The 20087-nt window shown below is 57.2% G+C and overlaps 1 protein-coding gene across 1 annotated transcript in view; it reads right to left on the reverse strand.

The window, feature by feature from the left end:
- WDR86 (WD repeat domain 86) overlaps positions 1-20072 on the reverse strand; it is a 24239-nt gene extending 4167 nt beyond the window's left edge. The window contains exons 1-4 of the mRNA XM_024754506.1: positions 19981-20072; positions 19497-19778; positions 9235-9376; positions 6179-6767 (exon numbers count right to left, since the gene is read on the reverse strand). Coding sequence (XP_024610274.1) covers positions 6179-6767; positions 9235-9376; positions 19497-19659 — 894 coding nt within the window. The 5' untranslated portion in view covers positions 19660-19778; positions 19981-20072. The remainder of the gene's footprint in view (positions 1-6178; positions 6768-9234; positions 9377-19496; positions 19779-19980) is intronic.
- Between the last annotated feature and the right edge of the window lie 15 nt (positions 20073-20087).

Below are 20087 nucleotides of genomic sequence, written 5' to 3' on the forward strand. Positions count from 1 at the left end.
TCGGCACCGGACACGGGTACCGCTGACCGTAGGGGGCACCCCGGAAGCCCCTCCAAACCTCTCTCTGTGGAACGTGGAGAGGGGCACGTGCAGGTCTCAGTGGAGACACTGTGGACAAGCCAGAAATGCCCCTGCCCCTGGGTCGCCCCCCACCACTACCCACTCCAGCACCCAAGGTCCCGAAGCTCCTCTCTTCCCCTCAGGGCCGTGTAGCTCAGGCAGACCCGGCTTCAGATCCTGACTGGCCCTTGGCCAAGTCAGTGACTCTGCTCTCAGCGGCTTCGCCCGCAGACAAGGATCACGCCAGACCCTTCCGTGCTGCTCAGACACGACCGTACAGCGCTCAGCGCCCTAAGAGCAAGGACCAGAAGACGTCGGCCAGCACTGCTGCTACTACTGCCAGGTGTCTCTCTTCAGCAGTTTCCTACAGCTTGGCCCCCGGGAAGGTCAATGTGACTCCACCTGTAGCTACTTTGGTTCCCTGGTACTGTTCCAGCTGAGAAAAGGGCACCCAGGGCAGGGCTTTCACACTGGACTTCTGCCTGGGGAAGGGAGATAGGAGAAAGCTCTAGAAGTAACCTGACTGACCGCGGTGTGTGTAAGGTAGCCCTCTGCTGGGACCGGAGCTGGACACCCAGGGGCCATCATGGGGTCCTGCCCCCCTGCCCCTGGACACAGGTTCCCCCACTTCCTGCTCGCCGCTGCCAGCTGAAGTGGCATTCACACCCCTTCTTGGCATTGCAGGAGGTTAGGAAAGGGCCTGGGAGACAAGGGAAGGGCATGAGGAAGCCCCCCTCCCAGGAGCACCCCTGCCAAGAGGGACAGGGTACTAGCGTGAGGGAAGCCCAGAGACAATTGAAATAATTCTGCAAATTTCCCTACAGCAAACACCACGCAGCCCAGGGAGCTCCTGACAAGCACAGCACCTCTGGTTATCGGAGACACGGACGAGAACCGAAAGCTGGCGGAGTGGGGTACTCAGCTGCCGTTAGCTGGCTGATGGCACCAGGCCTCCTCCCACTTTGCAGGGCCCAGGAAGAGGAGGGCAGGCTACAAGCCCCCGAGACAGCCATCCAGGACGCCGCTGGGGCCCAGGGGCCGCTGGAGGCTTAGGAAAGATGAGGTCCTTCTCCCAGGGGCAGCAGGCGGCGGGCCTAGTTTGTTTTGCGGGATCTTAGTTCCCCGACAAGGGATCGAACCCATGCCCCCTGCAGTGGAAGCGCAGAGTCCTAAGCCCTGGACCGCCAGGGAAGCCCCTGGAACGGGCATCCTTAACTCATCCCGAGTCCTCCGAGCTCGAGCTCACACTACCTACCCATCTTGGCCACTTTCCACTCCAATTCCCACAGCTGACTCAGTTTCCCCATATTACTTCCCAGTTTAAATCCCAGAGAATAGGACTCTGGCCCAGTGCATCTTTCCACCCCACAGCCACAGCACAGGTCAAACTTGGCCTTGGGCCAATCGCTACGGCAGAGGGGGTGCAATCTCGAGGGACGCGTATACCTCTTGGAGGCAGAGGCTGAGGGCGGACCAAGTGGGCGACAGGCCTGGCCTGCGTCTCTCAGGCCCCGCCCTCCGGTCCTACTGGGGTTAGGACTGGCCCAGTCAATGGAGCCTGGCTTCTGGCCTCTCCCGCTGCTGGTCCACTCCCTGAGGACAGGGCCCTGTGTGATGTCCGCACACCCGAGGGCTTCTGCAGAACATCGCCCAGTCCTCTCTCCGTCTGCACCACCATCGAGAAGGGCAGGGGGACCTGCCGGGCATCCCCACCTGCTCTCGGCCTTCGGGGCGCCCCCGTCAGCCCTGTGCCTGGAGCCTGAATGTGGCCCGGCTTCCCCAGGTGCACACATGTCCTCGCTGTGCCCTGAGATCCCTGGGCACATACCTTTACAAGTCCTCTCTGTGCTGATCCCCCCTCATCTTTTGGGGGAAAGCCACCCTCCAGGACCCCTCCTCATGCTGCCCAGCACTGTCTGCATCCTGCCCCCCAGGCCGATTGCCACTGGCCCCCAGTGTTTCGACTGTCCCCCCACCAAGTGTCACTCCCAGAGGCAGCCCCAGACCTCCAGGGACCACTCTCCAAACTACCCACTGAGGCTCCCAGACCTATAATAAGGGGAGTGGGTATGGGCAGCCTATGAGATGGAGGCCCCAGTGGCACATCTAGGCCACTCGGCCTCTGCAGCTCTGTCTGCCCGGCCCCGTGAAGGAGGCACTGAGCGTCCACAGTGGCCGAGACAAAGGGAAGACGCCTCCTGCGCATAGCGGGTGTCCTGACGACGCAGGGCCTGGCGCACGTGCTTAAAAAGCAGCACACTTTCAAAGCACAGATCCTGAGCCCCGAGGCTGATAAGCGGGCGGACGCCTCACTGCGTGCTTTGGCTGGTTTCCTGAAAGGACACCCACGGGGAGCAGCAGGGCAGCCCGCGGAGACCAGAGAGGCTCAAGGCAGATGGGGAAAGCAGGACAGACCCTGACTGGGTGAGTCACAAGGGCTGGTCCAGCAGGACTCCCTCCCAGCAGCCAAGGCAGCTCCGAGACGACGGGACGGGGCTTATGGGCCATCTCCCTGCGCGTGATCCACCCAAGCAGAGGGCAGGCCTGGGGCTCTGCTGCTGCGGCCCCAGGGGTGCGGCCTCGCCCTCCCCTCCACTCACGACAGGCCACACACAGGGCAGCGGGAAAGAAGCAGCTGGGCCACGTGGTGAGCAGAGGGCCAGGTGCAGAGCACAGCCAGGCTCCGGGCACTCAGCCTCCTGTCGGAAGAGGCTCCCCAACTCCAGCACGGTATGGGCCCAGACACACCTTATGAAAGCTGCTTGTTAAAAGCACAGGTTGCATGCTCAGTCCTGGGTTCAAATTCTGTCTCGGCCCTTTGTTACTTGGAAGTGGGCCCTCACCGCTGCTCTGGCCCACCTTCTCCGTAGAAGGCCTCTGCACTCCTGCTCTGCCCTCACCTGGCTTCTGCAACCCTCTGGGGTTCACGTGCTTGACCCTGGATACACATGCCACGGTGAAGAGGAAAGGCAGAGGCCCTCCAGGGCTTGGCCGATTTCTTGGGCCTCGCCTCAGCTCCCGGAAAGTTCAGAGTGGGCCGCAGGCCTGCAAGGAGGAGGCAGGATGCCGCAGTGGGTACCTCATCCACACGGGCCGATGGTTCAGAGACGGGCATAGGAGGCTGCATAGCTCTGTGAGCTTCCTCTCTTCTCCCCAACCTCTGAAAAGGTGGCCCCCAAGTTTATCTCAACACACAAAAGGGCCTGACCTGTTTTCCCAGGGACGGTGTAAACACCGCAGCTCCATGCAACAGGCCCCCCGGGATCCCAGCGGATACCTCACACTCAGCCTAACGGGAAACCACGGATGACAACTCCCTCACTCTCCACCTGCCAGCACGAGTGCTTCCTCCCTAAACAATGCCAGAGGCCAGGCCGCAGGGCTCACAGAACCATCCTGGGTCTCCAGACCCCCGGGAACCCTGCCTGCCTCTGCAGGGCATCTGGGAAGGCAGCCCACCGCTCGCCGAGCTGGGTGTGGGGGGGGTCGGAATTCTGGGAGGTCCCCAAGGAGGGATTCTTCCCTGGCTTAGGTGGCTCAACCTGCATGTGGACGTGCAGGAAAGGGACAGAGGAAGGAAACAGACGTGCAGACGTGAACCGAGGGTCACCTATTTGGAGAAGGTAAGGTGAGCAGGGGCGGGGGGTGCCACCCCCGACTCTGCTGTGCTTCACACTCAGCCCAGCGGTGACAGCAGGGTCCCAGGGACGGCCCCACGTGGCCAGGGTCTCACGGGCTGGGGCCGAGACTGGCAGGTGGCCCTGCAAGTTTCTGATGGCAGGGGGGACGTGGGGAAGCCCTCCTATTAAAGAGGCAGATGGGGGGGAAGGGTCTTCCCCGACGCCACGGTGGGGAGAGGGAGGGACCCTGGAAAGCGGGCAAGGCCAGCACACCCAAAGGTCACCCACACATGCGTCTCCCAAGTCACGGTAACCTAGGTCTGAGTTTGTACTGGGGAAACACAGCAGGGAGACGCGACGATACAGCATCCAAGCTACAGGGGCCCTTGTGGCCCCCTCTGAGGGGACGTCATATCAAAGCAAAGGAAGCCTGGACGGCCGGGAGTCGGCAGGTCCTCCGTTTCTCGGGAAGGCGCCAGGCCATCTACTGTGGAGATGGTGGCCCTGGACCTTATCGAGCAGAATCTTATCCCCCAACTACTCTGAAAAGCGGGGGCTTTTCTGCCTCAGTCCCACCGTGGGGCGAAGCAGCCTGTGACGTAACAGCTAATGAAGTAACTAACCGACAAACCAAATAACTGCGTTTCCTGAGTCAAGCGCCACTGCTGCCGCAGCGCCTGCGTGTGTGCTGCCTTTGTGCCCGTCCCTTCAGGCTCTGCTTTCGGACCGGCCTCGGCAAGGGGCCCGCTGCTCCTGACGCTGGCGGCGACCAACTGACTTCACTCTGGGAGCTCCCCACCCCACCCCAGTGGCACCCCACACTACGAGCTGGCCTGGCCTTCGAGCTGCTCGCGGGCTCCTGAGTACCCTCCTGCAGAGGCCCGGGCTCCCCCCAGCTCTGCTCCCGGGCACATTCGCTCCCACTGCTGTGCGCGACACTGGGCTCCACGCCCGGCGGGCTGACTCCAACGTGGGAGACGGACTTGCCCCTGGGCGGTACCAGGAGACTGAGCCCAGAGACCCCGCGCGTCCTCAGGAACCCAGAGCCCGTCCCCCCGCGCCCCGCCCAGGATGCATCCCCACTGCCCCCTGCACACCTCTCCCCATCACACACAGTGCTGCCTCCCAGGTGCCTGCCGGTCCTCCCTTCGCCTCCCCAAATCCCGGGATCAGATACCGGGTGGCTTAGGGACCTGCTGTAGAGCACAGGGAACTCTACTCAGGACTCTGTAACGGCCTAGATGGGAAAAGAACCTAAAAAAGAGTGGATATATGTGTATGCATAACCGATTCACTTTGCTGCACACCTGAAACTAACACAATATTGTAAATCAACTCTACTCCAATAAAAATTTTTTAAAAAATCAAAGTTAAAAAAAAAAGAAAAAGAAACCAGGTGGCCGACTCTTAGCTCAGTAACAACCACTCCCCCGCCCTGCCCCCATCACTAGAAAAATGCAGTTTATCCAACCAAACATGGGCCCTCACGTTCACCAGGGGCCAGAGATGGTTCTGTCCAAGCAAAGTGGAGCCCTTCTCTACTCCACTGGTCCTGGGGCCCTAGGGCTGCCCTTCACCTCGAGAACCCAAAACGGGCCTCCTGACCTGGCTCTCCAGGGGACTGCCACACACTGTTTCCTGTCACCTCGAGGCCACCCCCATCGCTTCATCGGTGGCTCCCCAGAGGCTCGGTGCCTCCGAGCACTGCACCCCAACCTGCTCACCTCGGGTGTGGGAACTGGCCTGGAGAAGGGAAAGGGCTGTGGCCACGACCCGGGCCAGGAACATCCAGACCCTAATATCTAGATGGAGGGACCATATGCTGCAGACATGCCCGCCAAGTGCAGGCCACACATCCTCATAGCAACACACGCTTCATAGCAACAGTATCACAGGCTGACGGGCGTCAAGAACAGGCTCTGCGGCAGGCACTGCGTCCGCTGTCAACTCACTAAATCCTCACGACAACCCGGGGTGGGCACAGCTCCACGTCCGTAATCCCTAATCCAAACCTCGGCCGATGTGTTTCGGGAGTTTCTGGATTTGAGGAACACACTCGTGTTTCCACAGCAAAGGTATACGTAGTCCCAGGAAGTGAGATTAAACTTAACTACAACCAGCCTCATATCGAAATGAGTTTTGATGCCAAGCCTAAGAAAAAACCTTCCTTTTTTTCAACTTTTGGATTTAGGAATTATGGACCACGGTTTGTACATAGACGTAATCCTCACTTCACACGGACGGAAACCAAAATTCATGTGTTGGCAACAGCCCTAACCCTGGTATCTGTGAATGTGACTGTATTTGGAAATAGGGCCTTTAAGGACGTAATTCAGTTAAAATGAGGGCATTAGAGTGAAACCTCATCCAGTATGACTGGTGTCCTTACGAGAAGAGGGAGTCTGGAAGCAGAGGGAAGACGGTGTGAGGACACCAGGGGAATGGCCATCTACCAGCCGAGGGGAGAGGCCTCAGAGGAAACCAACCCTGCTGGCACCTTGATCTCGGACTTCCGGCCTCCAGAGCTGTGAGCCCATCAACCTCTGCTGTTTAAGCTGCCCAGTCAGTGGTACTTTGTTCCACAGCCTGAGCTGACTGGTACCCTGGGTGGGGCGGCAGCTCAGAGGAGGAGCCAGGGGCCTCCCTGGCAGCCAGGCCGGCCTCACCTCCAGACAGATGACGGAGCCCTGGTGCTCCTGGAACACACGCAGCTGCTGCCCACTCAGGATGTCCCAGGCTCGGACGGTGGCATCTGTGCTTCCAGTGAAGGCCGTGTGGCCAGGTGTGGCCAGCACCAGGCAGAGCACGGCACCTGTGTGGCCCCGCAGTGTCTGGTGGCAGCAGCCGCTGGCCACCTGCCAGACCTTGGCCGTGCCATCCGTGCTGCCCGTCACCAGGAGCCCCCTGGCCACGGCCTCCTCCGTGCACGGAGCCCCAGGGAGGTCCTGGGGGGCAGAGTAGGCTAGAGTCAGCACACAGTTGCGGTGGCCCCGGAACTCCCGGGCCACCTGCCCCTTGTCCACACTCCAGGCTCGAGCTGTCCGGTCGTAGGAGCTGCTGAAGAGCTGGTTGTTGGCGACCAGGATCCTGGTGGCAAGAGGGGAAGGGTCAGGGGTCAGAGCGCGCAGGGCTGCCCGGCAGGCTGGCGTCTTACGTGTTCAACGAGCCCAGGTGATGGGTGAGAAGAATGAATGGTCCCAGTGACTGGGAGCCCCGAGTCTGAGAAAATCTCAAGGCTGAGGAATCTGAGGCCCCCTGCAGCAGGGGAATAGTGAGGGAGCCAGGAGAGCCCATGAAGGGGCGGGGGGGTGGGGGGGAGCAGAGCCTGCCAAACTATTCATGACTCCTATTCTCATTTTGATGTATGCTAAGACTTTCTCTGCAGAAAATACACATCTGTCTCTAGCATAGAACTCTGTGTATAACTTCAAAGGGCATGAGGGTGGACCCTAATTTACACACCACCCCCAAAGGGCTGCGGCCTGAACCTGGAATGGGGCGTGTCGTCTGTGTGGCCACAGAGGGGTCAGGACCCCCATCTCAGTCTCAGAGGCACCCCTCTTTTAAAAGGTCTTGCCTGGGAGCCTAGCACGGGCAGGAGGAAAGATGGACACGGAACAGAGCAGACCTTCCTTCCACGGCCTCTCACCTCTGGGCGGTTCTCACTTCCCACAAGTCATTAAGGATGCAGCACAAGAAAAGCACACTTTCTACTGATGGCTTCTTCCCTAATGCCAGGAGGTACGGTATTCACCACATGTGTGTTTCTAAAGGAAAGTGACGACCTGGTGCCTCGGGTGATGTTCTGGGGGCCCGAGTCCTGCCGGGTGTGGCCTGTGACGGCAGGGACGCCGGGCCAGGCCGGTGCCCCCAGAAGCTCACACACCTGGCCCGGCTCTGAAAACACGAGAAGTGTAGCCCGTGTTCTCACCTCAGGGCCATCACGCATTTGTGAGCAGTTAGTTAATAATGCAAATATGCACCCAGAGATGTTTAGAACGGCCAACTGCTCAAAAACAGTGCGCGCGTGTGTGTGTGTGTGCGTGCATGAGTGCATATGTGTACTTGTGTGTGAACATATGTGCACTCGGGAGAGTCTACACCCGGCAGAACATCATTTCTAGCCTTAATTGTCCAGATTTACTTTTGAGGAGCCACTGATTCGTTTCCAGGTACAACCGGAGGGCCGGCTGGTCACCTGAGATGTGGCTTTCTTCCACCCACCCCATCCTCTGTCAGCCCTTCCGGCCGCTCACAGCCTCACTAGAGGAGGCGCCCCAGGCCCACACTTCTCCTCAGTCACAAACTTCTTTCTCAAGAAAGAGTGTGGAAGAGGCCAGCAAGAGCTGAAATACGGGTCCCAGTTCCAGACCTCCTCCGCCCCCGCCTGCGTGGTGCTGGCTGGTCTCCCAGGACCCCGGGCCTCGCCTGCTCTATCTAAGGGGTGTAGGTGGGATAAAAGCTCAGCTGCAGGAGGCGGGGGCTGGGGCAGAGCTCTATGGGGTCCCCACTGGGGTCCTTCCCCACTCAGAACCATCAAGCCAACACGACCCTCGTGCCTCTCTGCTCAGCGACGCTCCCCTGTTCCCGCCCTGTGGGAGCACCGTTCCGTCTACAGGCAGCTGGTACTCTGGGCAGTTAATGATCGGGCTGACCCACCGTTTCCACCCACCGTGCGCTGGAACATTAGGCCAGACGGGTCCCACCTGGACCCAGGCTCCACAAAGCTCACGCTGCCAGCATCCCCTCTGGCTGAGAACATCCTTCCGTCCCTGCCCCCCTCCCCGCCAATGCCCGCCTGCACTGGGCCCTTTCCCTGCTTAGTTCGCTGCCCGGGCAGCTGCCCTTCCTGGCCAGTGAGGTCACGAGGGCCCCGGTGCCCAGACTCCTGCTCATACCGGGCACTCCCTCGGGAGTTTGCGACGGGCCCCAAGTTGCAGAGATAGTGTCCAATTGATCTGATCACCAAGGAATTTCCATGGCTCAGCTCAGACCCAAACTCAATACATTTTTGCAAAAATTCAAACCTCCACGAGAAGGAGGGTCTGGGATATCTTCAACAGCAACACGGAAAGGAGAGGTTTAAAAACACCCTCGACTCCCTCTTCAGAACAATCCCCATTCTGCCCCTCCTCCGAGCCCCCAGTCCACCATCAGGTACCAATTAAGCCATTTCCTGTGGAATTTGTTCCCTCGGTGGGAGCTGTAGCCTCCAACCCCTTTCCCTGCACCCAGCTGGGGGCAGCTGTCCTGCCAGGGCCATGGGAGGGCTTTCAGGCTCTGGTCTAAGTGTTGGTGGTGCCTCCCTGCCCCACCTCCGCCTCCCAGCCCCCCAACCTGCAGCCCTGGGCAGTTAGCGCTTGCTGCGCTGGGGACACTGCTGTCCTTCCACTGCTGTTGCTCCGGACCACCTCCCCGCATGTCCACACGTGTTCCCCAGGGAAGCTAAGTTCCTCCAGGGCAGGGGCCCCACAGCCTACATCTCTGTCCCCTGGGACTCGGCCGGGTACCATGAGGAGAGGCCGAGTCCTCCCCGCCTGGCAGGCACACCGACCTGTTCACAATGGACGTGTGTCCCCGGAACACCTGCAGACACTGCCCGGTCAGCACATCCCACTTCCTGATGGTGCAGTCAGCACTGCACGTGTAGGCGGCTTCGTCCTCCAGCTGGCAGAAGGTCACGTAGCTTTCGTGCCCTACAGATGAGCAGGGGAGACGTGAGCACAGCAGGGCATGCCAGCTCCCGTTTTTCTTTGAGAATGTTTGAGATGGGGAGGAAGGGAAGAAAGCAGGGGGCGGCGAGTGTTTGCAGCAAGTCCAGTAGTGACTAGCGTGTTGAAATGATGCTTTAAGTCTGGGAGAATCTCAGGAATCGTGGGGGCCAGGAGCAATTCAGGGGGCACTTAGCCTGCCCTGGAATCCTTCCTCCCTCCTCTCCTTCCCTCCCCCTTCTTAGTCGTCTCCTTTTAGGCTTCTTCAAACTTTTCAGCTACTTGTATTCACTCCGTCATTCAACAAACCCCATGTTACAGACGCAGGAAGTACAGGGGCCAAGGGCATGGTCTTCGGAACCAGAATGCCTGGGCCAGAAGCCTGGTGCTGCTACTGGCTGCCCATGGGCAACTTATTTCACCGCTCTGTGCCTCGATTTCCTCACCTGAAATGGGGAGAGTGACAATGCCTATCTCACGGTGTTCCTGTGCTGGCTGTGTAAACGCAAGGCGTGAGCTGTTCTTACATTTGGGGACAGACACTGTGGTAGGCAGAATTCTGGCCCCGAAGAGAGCAGGTCCTAATTGCTGGAACCTAGAAATGTTACCTTTCTTGGAAGAAGATACATTTATAGATGCAATTAATTAAGGATGTTGAGACGGGGAGATTGTCCTGGATATCAGGGTGGGCCCTACACACCATCACAAGCATCCTTATAAGAAAGAGGCAGAGGGACTTCCCTGGTGGTCCAGTGGTTAAGACTCCATGTTCCCAATGCAGGGGGCCCAGGTTCGACCCCTGGTCAGGGAACTGGATCCTGCATGTCGCAACTGAGAGCCCACATGCTGCAACTAAAGATCCCATATGCCTCAACTAAAGATCCCTCATGCCACACCTAAGACCCGGCACAGCCAAATAAATAAATAAATAAATAAATACACACATAGAGGAGGCAGAGGGAGATCTGAGGACACAGAGAAGGCACCGTGAAGAGAGAGCAGAGATTTGCAGGTGCTGGCCCTGAAGATGGAAGTGATGCGGCCACAAGCCAAGGGGTGCAGCAGCCATCAGAAGCTGGAAAGGCAACGGCATTCTCCCCTACAGGTTGCAGAAGGAACCCAGCCCTGCCAACCCCTTGATTTCATCCCAGTGACACTGATTTTGGACTTTTGGCCTCCAGACTTGTGCCGGAATAAACTTGTTTTAAGGAAACCCAATGTGATCACTGGTCACAGCAGCTGCCGGACACAAATACAGAAACAGACATAATTAAAACACATTCCCTGCCTTCAAACAGAGCAGCCAGCCCAGAAGGAGGGACAGTCAGTCGAGCTTGATACGTGCTGGGACAGAGTGTGACGAGGGTCGACAGAGCAGAAGCCTGGGTGTGGCAGGCAAGGAAGGGTCTACGCAGTACCCGTGTCTGTCGGGAGAAGAGGAAGAGCATCTGGGAGAAAAGCTAGCACACACCAAAGCAGGAGGGGCCCCTGGGGCCAGAATTCAGGCATTTGGCAGAAACAGTGGATTAAGTAGACACAGTGAGGGTGGAGGTCTGGGACGGAGGGAGGGCCCCGCAGTCTGGGGTCTCGGCCAAGTGCACCTGGTCATCCTCTTACGGGGCAGTTGTCAGATCTTTTGACTCTCACCCTGGCTGTGGGGTCGATGTTTACCACTCGACCGTGATTAAGCAGCCCAGGAATCCTCCATCCTTGGACACAGTAGGGCCTGTTTTTCAGGTAAAAGTGTTTCCATCTCGGATATAAGCACTTCCAACAGCAAACTGAAGCTGACTCTACTGGAGAAGAATTCAGGGACCAGAAAATCAACGGAAGCAAAGGAATGTTAGACCTAAGAGCCATTTCACAGACGAGGAGGCTGATGAATGCAAATAATAACACATGGGAGCGTTATATTTATTACTTTAAGGATTTTGATCGGATTTTAAAATTTCATCTAGATGTCTGGTATCTTAGACGGGGATTTAGAATCTCCTGGGTAGTTTCAAGCTGATTCACACTTACTTTTTTTTTTTTTTGGCCCTGGGGTCAAGCTTAGTTTCTCTTGGAAGAACCCAACTTCCTGAGTTCTAAGAAACAGAATTTTTTTTTAAAGTAAGAAAGAAACGTTTTCCCGTCTTCTTGGATAGCACATACCAGGCCTCTAGGAAAACAACATTTGCGTAAATTAAGTAAACACGGGAAGAGGCTGCAGACTGTTTCCCTCAAAGTACGCATCAGTTTAAAAGTCGGAGGGCAGGGCTTCCCTGGTGGCGCAGTGGTTGAGAGTCCGCCTGCCGATGCAGGGGACACGGGTTCGTGCCCCGGTCCGGGAAGATCCCACATGCTGCGGAGCGGCTGGGCCCGTGAGCCATGGCCGCTGAGCCTGCGCGTCCGGAACCTGTGCTCCGCAACGGGAGACGGGAGAGGCCACGACAGTGAGAGGCCCGCGTACCGCAAACAAACAAACAAACAAAAAGTTGAGGGCAAATGTGTTTGGCAAAACACAGCCCAGCTTTTTGCCAATCCCAAAATGTTTATAAAATATTTGAGGATTCTCAACGAGCTTTCCCCGAGACCAGATCAGCCATCAGGAGGGGTCGGGAGGGCGCAGCACCATGAGGAGTCCCCAGTGCTAACCAAGGCCAGGAGAGGCTCCCTCGGGGTGTCACTCCCGTTCCAGCTCCTTCCGTCCCATCTCAGCAGCATCTGACAGCAGGAAGGCAGAGCGTCATGTGAACCCGTCAACCAGGCCAAGAAAAACACTGAAAATCCAAGCGTGGCACCTAGACTCGGTGAAACTGCAGTCATTAACCAAGACTGTGAGAGTGGGACAGCTTTTCTGATACGCAGAAGTAAAAAAAACGGATATATACACTGATTGCAAATCAACAAAAATATAAACAGACTTGAAGAAAAGAGGTGACAATAAAAAGAAGTTTTTCAATGTAAAAAAACTCACCCCCGAAGCTGGGCCAGGCTGACCCTCTGCCCCCTCAGGGGACTGGCCAAGCTGGCGGGGGTCCTTGCATCGATCAAGGCTCTCCCCCGCACAAGCCCCTTCTCCAGCACAAGACGCCCATCTCACATCTGACAACCCAAGGAAGCGATCCGGGCTCAGAGCCCTTGCAGCACAGGGGCCCTGGGGGCTGCGGAGCGCGCCCCTGACTATAATCCACAGACTATAATCCACAGACCAACGACAGGGCTCCACCGCCCCGGCAGGATCACCAGCGGTGGAGGAGTGAGGGCTCGGAGAAGGGAGGGCCCATCATGCCTCCAGGGACCACAGCGCCTCGGCCACAAGCTGTTGGAATTGTGCAGAATAAGCATGAAAGCCAAACTAAAAATAAATATTTTTGAAGAGATATAGAATGCAGATAAAACGCGGTTATTATGTTCAAAAGAATATGCTGAGGCTCAGGGTTTCCTGCCAAGGTAGCCGGCCCCGTCTCCCGGCTTGCACGCCCCTGGACTTGCCGGAGGTTTAGAGTCCAAGTGCCCCCTCCCCACGCAGCAGCAGCTCGCCGCGCTGGAGACCAGGGTCTGCAGGGGCAGAGGGGCCTGGAGTGGGCACGGCCCAGCTGAACACGCCTTCAACTCAGCATGAAAAGCGGGGCCTCCTCTCGCCCTGCTGCCCCTGGAGTCTTTCGTCTGCCCCCGTGGGTCCTCGTCTTCTCCAGCCTGCGCCCTGCAGCGCCCCCCACCCGCTGTGGGCTCCCGGTCTCCTCCGCTGCCCGCAGGGTTCAGACAGTCGGGAGCCCCAGGAGGGGTCTCTAGTTCAGGACGCGCTGGCCGAGGCCCTCAAACCATGGTCACGCCTCCCCGGAGGGAGCCCCCTCCCCAGCCGTTTCCAGGCGGCAGTGACCGCTCCCACCCTCCGTCCTTCAGGCCTGGGGATGGTGACAGCTCCTCTGGTACTCGCCGTAAGTACAGCGGTTCCCCACACTCTGCCCACATTTTACAAGCGTCCCTTTATTAGACTCTCCTTGAATTACCATTCTCAGGTGCCAGTTGTTTCCTGCCGTTGTCTGAGCACAGGAGCCCTGGCTGGAATGGACGGGGTCTGACAAAGCCACTGAGGACGCAGGCTTGGGCCACCTGCCCCCGAGCTCCCAGCCCGGGCTGATGCTCTGCTCACTGCTGCCGCCGCAGGGCCTGTCCTCAGCCCAGCTTCACCAGCTCCACAACCTTGACCAAACTCTCTCCGGCCTCCATCCCCATTCTCCTAAATCCGCACCCACAGGGGAGCTCACCTGCCCCAGACTGTGGTCTCCACAGAGCTTTAGAGTGAATTGCCAGCGTGGGCCTCCTTCACATCCGTACTTAAAACAAATTTTTTTTTTTTTTTTTTTTTGCGGTACGCAGGCCTCTCACTGCTGTGGCCTCTCCCGTTGAGGAGCACAGGCTCCGGACGCGCAGGCTCAGCGGCCATGGCTCACGGGCCCAGCCGCTCCGCGGCATGTGGGATCTTCCCGGATCGGGGCACGAACCCGTGTCCCCTGCATCGGCAGGCGGACTCCCAACCACTGCGCCACCAGGGAAGCCCAAAACAAACGTTTTTTGATGGAATTTTTCCTTGACCAGGACAAAGTTAATAACGATTTGTTTATGTCTGAGAGCCTTCCCTGTGCTCCCACGTGCCCGTTTAAAAATATGCATGAGATGATTCAGCAATCCCACTTCTGGGTATATACCCAAAAGAATGGAAAGCAGGGCCTGGAAGAGATATTTGCACACCCATGTTCACAGCAGCGTCACTCACAATGGTCAGGAAGTGGAAGCAGCCCGTGTCCACTGACGGGTGATGGATAAAGAAGACGCATGAGATCCACACGGCAGAACAGCCTTCGGCTTTCAAAAGGAAGGACACTGTGGCCCGTGCTACAACCTTGGGGACATTGTGCTGAATGAAATGAGCCAGTCCCCAAAAGACAACTAATATGTGATTCCACTTATACAAGGCACCCAGAGGAGTCAGGTTCCTAGAAGCAGAAAGTAGAACAGTGGGTGCCAGGGGCTGGGGGAGGGAGGAATTCGGTTATTGTTCAGAGGGGACGGTTTCAGTTTTTTTTTTTTTTTTTTTTTTTTTGCGGTACGTGGGCCTCTCACTGCTGTGGCCTCTCCCGCTGCGGAGCACAGGCTCCGGACGCGCAGGCTCAGCGGCCATGGCTCACGGGCCCAGCCGCTCCGCGGCACGTGGGATCTTTCTGGACCGGGGCACGAACCTGTGTCCCCTGCATCGGCAGGCGGACTCTCAACCACTGCGCCACCAGGGAAGCCCCCGGTTTCAGTTTTACAAGAGGAAAAACTCCTGGAGGTGATGGTGGTGATGGCTGTGCAACATTTTGAGCGTTTAATGTCTCTGAACTGTATATTAAAAATGGCTAAGATGGTGAATACTATGCTGTGTGTTTTTTATAACAAGTAAAAATTGTCTCAGTTCCAGGTCCTCCTGGGCCAAGAGGTGAACCCTGACTACCCCAGCCCACCAAGTTCCTGCTCTTCCGAAGTGCACACAGCCCTTAGTTAAGCAGTCGTTCTCTCAATCCAATCTGCAAATTCCCTGGGGCGGGATCTGAGACTCTTGCACCTTTGAATCCGACACAGGCACCCAGCACAGTCAAGCCAACAGGCAGGTGAGGGGGAAAGGGCTCTGGACCCAGAGGGAGGAGCGCAGAGGGCTGGCAAGCCTCAGTTTCCTCATCTACAAAACGGGATGATGAAGAGTTGTGGGAGGCAAATGACCAAGAGCTTTGGAGCTGGCATGGCACAGTGCCAAGGGGTGCTGTGACTCACTTCGGGCATGAAGGCTAAGACAGCAAATACAGTGAGCTAGGAACTCTTTATTAACTGGCTTGATGCCCACCATGACCTTATGAGACTAGGTTCCTCTTGTTATCACCCCCAGTTCCCAGATTAAGAAACTGAGGCACGGGACTTCCCTGGTGGTCCAGCGGGTGAGACTCCACGCTCCCAGTGTGGGAGACCCGGGTTCCATCCCTGCTCGGGGAACTAGATCCCACATGCATGCCGCAACTAAGAAGCCCTCACGCTGCAACTGAGGATCCCGCGTGCAGCAATGAAGAGCCCGTGTGCCGCAACTAAGACTTGGCGCAGCCAAAATAGATAAATACATAGGGCTTCCCTGGTGGCGCAGTGTTCAAGAATCCCCCTGCCAATGCAGGGGACATGGGTTCGAGCCCTGGTCTGGGAAGATCTGGGAAGATCCTCTGGCCCCCAACTGCTTCTGCACCGTGAGCTCGTCTGCAGAAGGAAAACGCACGGCGGGAGCTGCCAACCCAGGCCACTCTGCCCGAGAAATCCAGGCCTGACCCACCAACAGGCTCTCCTTTGAAGCCTTCTGTGGGCCCCAAGCTATGCAAGGAGCTGGCACTCACCCCGAGGTGGCAGTGTCTACGATGGCAGTGGAAAGAGCCTGGATTTGGAGTCAGGAGACCTGCAGGGTCTGCCGCTGATCAGCCGTGTGGCCCCGGGGGAGCACAGCTTCCCTGCAACTCTGTCCTGCCCAGAGCAGGGGCCACACGGTGGGCGAGAAGCCTCTCTGCCGCCAACCAGCCGCAAGACCCTGGACAAGCCCTGCGACCACACTATGCTTGGGGCGTGCTGACAACGGCACCTGCCTCACCATGTGAGTGTCTAGGAGACACTTAGAATATGCTGCCTGTCGGTAAACATCTGCATCTCCTGTTCTCATCTATAACCTGGTGTTATCACAGCAGCACTCTTCACAATAGCCAAGACATGGAAGCTACCTGAACGTCCACCGACAGATGAACGGATAAAGGAGATGTGGTGTGTACACACACACACACACACATATACACACAATGGAATACTATTCAGCCATCAAAAAGAATGAAATAATGCCATTTGCAGCAACATGGATGGACCAAGACATTACCATACTCAGCGAAGTAAGTCAGAAAGAGAAAGACAAATACCGTATGATATCACTTATAGGTGGAATCTCAAATACGATACAAATCAACATATCTACAAAACAAAAACAGACTCACAGACATAGAGAACAGACTTGTGGTTGCCAGGGGTGGGGAGGGAAGGAATGGGAGCTTGGGATTCACAGAGGCAAACTATTATATATAGAATGGATAAACAACAAGGTCCTACTGTATAGCACAGGGAACTATAGTCAATATTCTGTGACAAACCCTAATGGAAAAGAATATATATAAATTTATATGTATAACTGAGCCACTTTGCTGTACAGAAGAAATTAACACAACATTGTAAGTCAACTATACTTCAATAAAATTTTAAAAATAAATAAACTGCTGTCAATTGTTATTTTATTTTTTGGCCGTGCCACGCAGCTTGTCTTAGTTCCCCAACCAGGGACTGAACCCAGACCCTCAGCAGTGAAAGCGCAGAGTCCTAACCACTGGACTGCCAGGGAAGTCCCTAAACTGCTGTCAATTCTATCCACCTCACAGTTGCAAGGGTTAATAACATAAGAAATATGTACTCAGAAGGATATTTATAAAATACAGGGCACTAAAATGTCAAGACATTTTTATTAATATTTCACTCATACAAAAAAAATCCTATGGACTTCCCTGGTGGCGCAGTGGTTAAGAATCCACCTGCCAATGCAGGGGACACGAGTTTGATCCCTGGTCCGGGAAGATCCCACACGCCACAGAGCAACTAAGCTCGTGTGCCACAACTACTGAAGCCTGCGCGCCTAGAGCCTGTGCTGCGCAAGGAGAGGAGCCACCGCAATGAGAAGCCCGCGCACCGCAATGAAGAGTAGCCCCTGCTCGCCGCAACTAGAGAAATCCCGCGTGCGGCAACAAAGACCCAACGCAGCCAAAAAAAAAAAATCCCACAGAGGAGCAGTTGGCAGGTCCTTGCTTACCATGGGGGCCACACAAGGATTATCACACACCCAAAATGACTCTCTCACAAGTCTATCAGTGCAATTTCAGGATAAGCAAAGGTTACTTTTGTCCCCTCTGTCCTTGACAATTCTTAAAGTGCAAACCCTTATAAAAGAAACGACCCTGTCAGCAGTTTTTCCGTTTGATAGCGTTTTCCCATGGAGTGGGAAGGCCTCCAACTAGGGCAACAGAGGGTCCAGCGTGGCGTTGCTAGGAAGCAGGTTCTGGTGTCCTGCGGGGACGAGCCGCTGTGAGGGTCACTAAAGTGGGTGTGTAGGGGACTTGCCAGGCACAGAGCCGGGTGAGGATGGCAGGGCAGGGCTGGGCAGGACTGTGGGCCCTGGGGGCAGAGCCGGATGCCCACGAGGCCAGAACCACCCTGGAAAGGACTGGAGCTTCCTGAGGCAGAAACTGGCCTACAAACGGGGCTCCCACGAGGGGTCCCAGGCCCAGGGCTCCCCGGGCCAGCCGATCAGCAGTCACCTCACAGCTTGTTAGAAATGCCAATTCTGGAGTCCTACCCCCAAAGGCTCAGTGAAATCCAGACCTAGGAGCCTGCATCTCTGAAAGCCCTCCAGACACTCTTCTCATGTTTGGAAAGCAATACACACTGGATTTAAATTTTCTAACAGATCTATGCCTTGACAACGTGTGTAACTATCTGTGCGTGGTGGCAACTCCCCATTATCTACACCAGCTCCCAAATAGCAGGCAGTCCAAAATGCATCCCTACTGAGTTTTGATGTAAAACCAACAGGGTGCGACTTCCCTAGCGGTTCAGTGGTCAAGATCTACCTGACAAAGTAGGGGACACGGGGTTGAGCCCTGGTCTGGGAAGATCCCACATGACGGGGAGCAACTAAGCCCGCGCGCCACAACTACTGAAGCCCGCATGCCACAACTACTGAAGCCTGCACACCTAAAGCCCGTGCTCCGCAACAAGAGAAGCCATCGCAATGAGAAGCCCGCGCACTGCAACGAAGAGTAGCGCCCGCTCGCCGCGACTAGACAAAGCCCGCGCACAGCAGTGAAGACCCAACGCAGCCAAAAAATAAATTAATTAAAAATAAAACCAACAGGGTGGGACTTCCCTAGCGGTCCCACCTGTTGGTTTGGAAGACTCTGCGCTTCCACTGCAGGGGGCACAGGTTCACTCCTCGGTCGTGGGGGGGGAACTAAGATCCCACGAGCCTCATGGCCCAGCCAAAGATAAATAAATAAATAAATGAAATGAAATGAAAAAAAGAAACCCAGCAGGGTCAGGATCCTCCAGTACGGAAGCTAATTTACTCCCTGTGCCTAGATGAGCCAGGAGGCCTGGGGCAGGCCACCCAGGATTTGCTGATTATGGTGGAAAAACCAACAGTGAAAACTAACTGTGCACACACTGCAAGCAGCCTGGCGCTTCCACAGGGGCTATAGGAGCCACTCAGACAACAGAGGGACCTCACACTCCCGTGCTGCAGGCATGTGACAGGGACCCGAGGTAAGAAAAACGTCCACCTCCCCTTGAGTAAGCCACAGATATAAATCGGTGTGGGGAGACTGGTAGGGCTCTTTCGTAAAACAATATTTACGCCTATGTGTACCTCCTGCTATTTCATGGAGTTTCCAAACATGCCAAATTGCGGGTGAAATGAGGCAGTGAGAGAGCAGGGCAGGCGGGTCGAATGACGGAGGGGGTTTTCGACTCTGCCCCACCATGGGCTGTGTAAACCGCTGGCGAACTACTTAACTCCGTGCCTCAGTTTCCCTGCCTGCACGAGTGGTGGGAAAACAGTACCACACCACGCGGAGTGCACTCCGTAGTGCCTAGGCCGATTAACAAGACACCGTTGTGACTACAAAGGCCCCGAGAGAGGAAATGTTCAGCCAAAGGTCATAAGGCCAGTGAGAGACGAGGGAAGCTGAAAGGGGCAGAGCTGCGATTTGTTTTTGTTAAAACTGCCGTGATGGAAGGGATTTCACCCAGCGGCTGACAGGTGATCTGCGCCCTCGCAGCCTCGCCCCTCGGCTCACTGGCCCGTATCGCAGCCCCCTCTGCACTCCCACCCCACCCAGCGCGATGGGCGCGGGCTGGACTTGGGGGAAGGGGTCTGCGGACAAAAGCGCCCAGGTCTGAGGCAGGCGAGCGGCAGAGAGGAGGACAGAGAGAGAGGTCGGAGGACGCGGCCAAGCGGGTCTACCTTGCAGGAGGGCGCAGCACTGGCCGTCCGCGGTGCTCCAGAGTCGGGCCGTGCCGTCCTCGCTGCCCGTCAGCAGGCGCTGCCCGTCGGGGCTCAGACTGAGCCAGTTGATGCCCCCGCGGTGGTCCGCGCAGACCCTTAGGGCAGACCCTCCGCCCCCCATCCCGCCGGTCGGGCGGCGGACTTAGGAGGAGGCTGCGCCCCGCTAGGGAGGGGCGCCCGGGTATCCTCGCCGCGGCTCCCTGTGGCTGCGTCCCGCGGCCATCGCGGGGCCCCCGGCTCCTGCGGAAGCACGCGGCGCGGGTGAAGCGCCGAACGCTCGCTCCCGTGCGCCCACCCGGCCTCCCGGCCCGCGGAGGCGGCGGGGGCTGCGTTGCGCTGGGCGGCCCACTCGGGACTCCCGGTCCCCGGGTGCAGCAGTCGCAGCCCCACCGGCGCGGAACGCCTCCCTTGCCCGCGCCCCCAGGGAAGACCCGCACCCCACCTGAGCAGAGGCGTCCCGGGGCGCGCGGGAAAGCCCGGACCTCTTCTCGGGGCGCCGGGGACGGGGAGAACACGGGAAGCGGAGCGCCCCGCGTACGCTCCCCGGCC

This window comes from Neophocaena asiaeorientalis, unplaced genomic scaffold, assembly GCF_003031525.2.
Source record: "Neophocaena asiaeorientalis asiaeorientalis breed wild unplaced genomic scaffold, Neophocaena_asiaeorientalis_V1.1 scaffold407, whole genome shotgun sequence".
Lineage (NCBI taxonomy): Eukaryota > Metazoa > Chordata > Mammalia > Artiodactyla > Phocoenidae > Neophocaena > Neophocaena asiaeorientalis.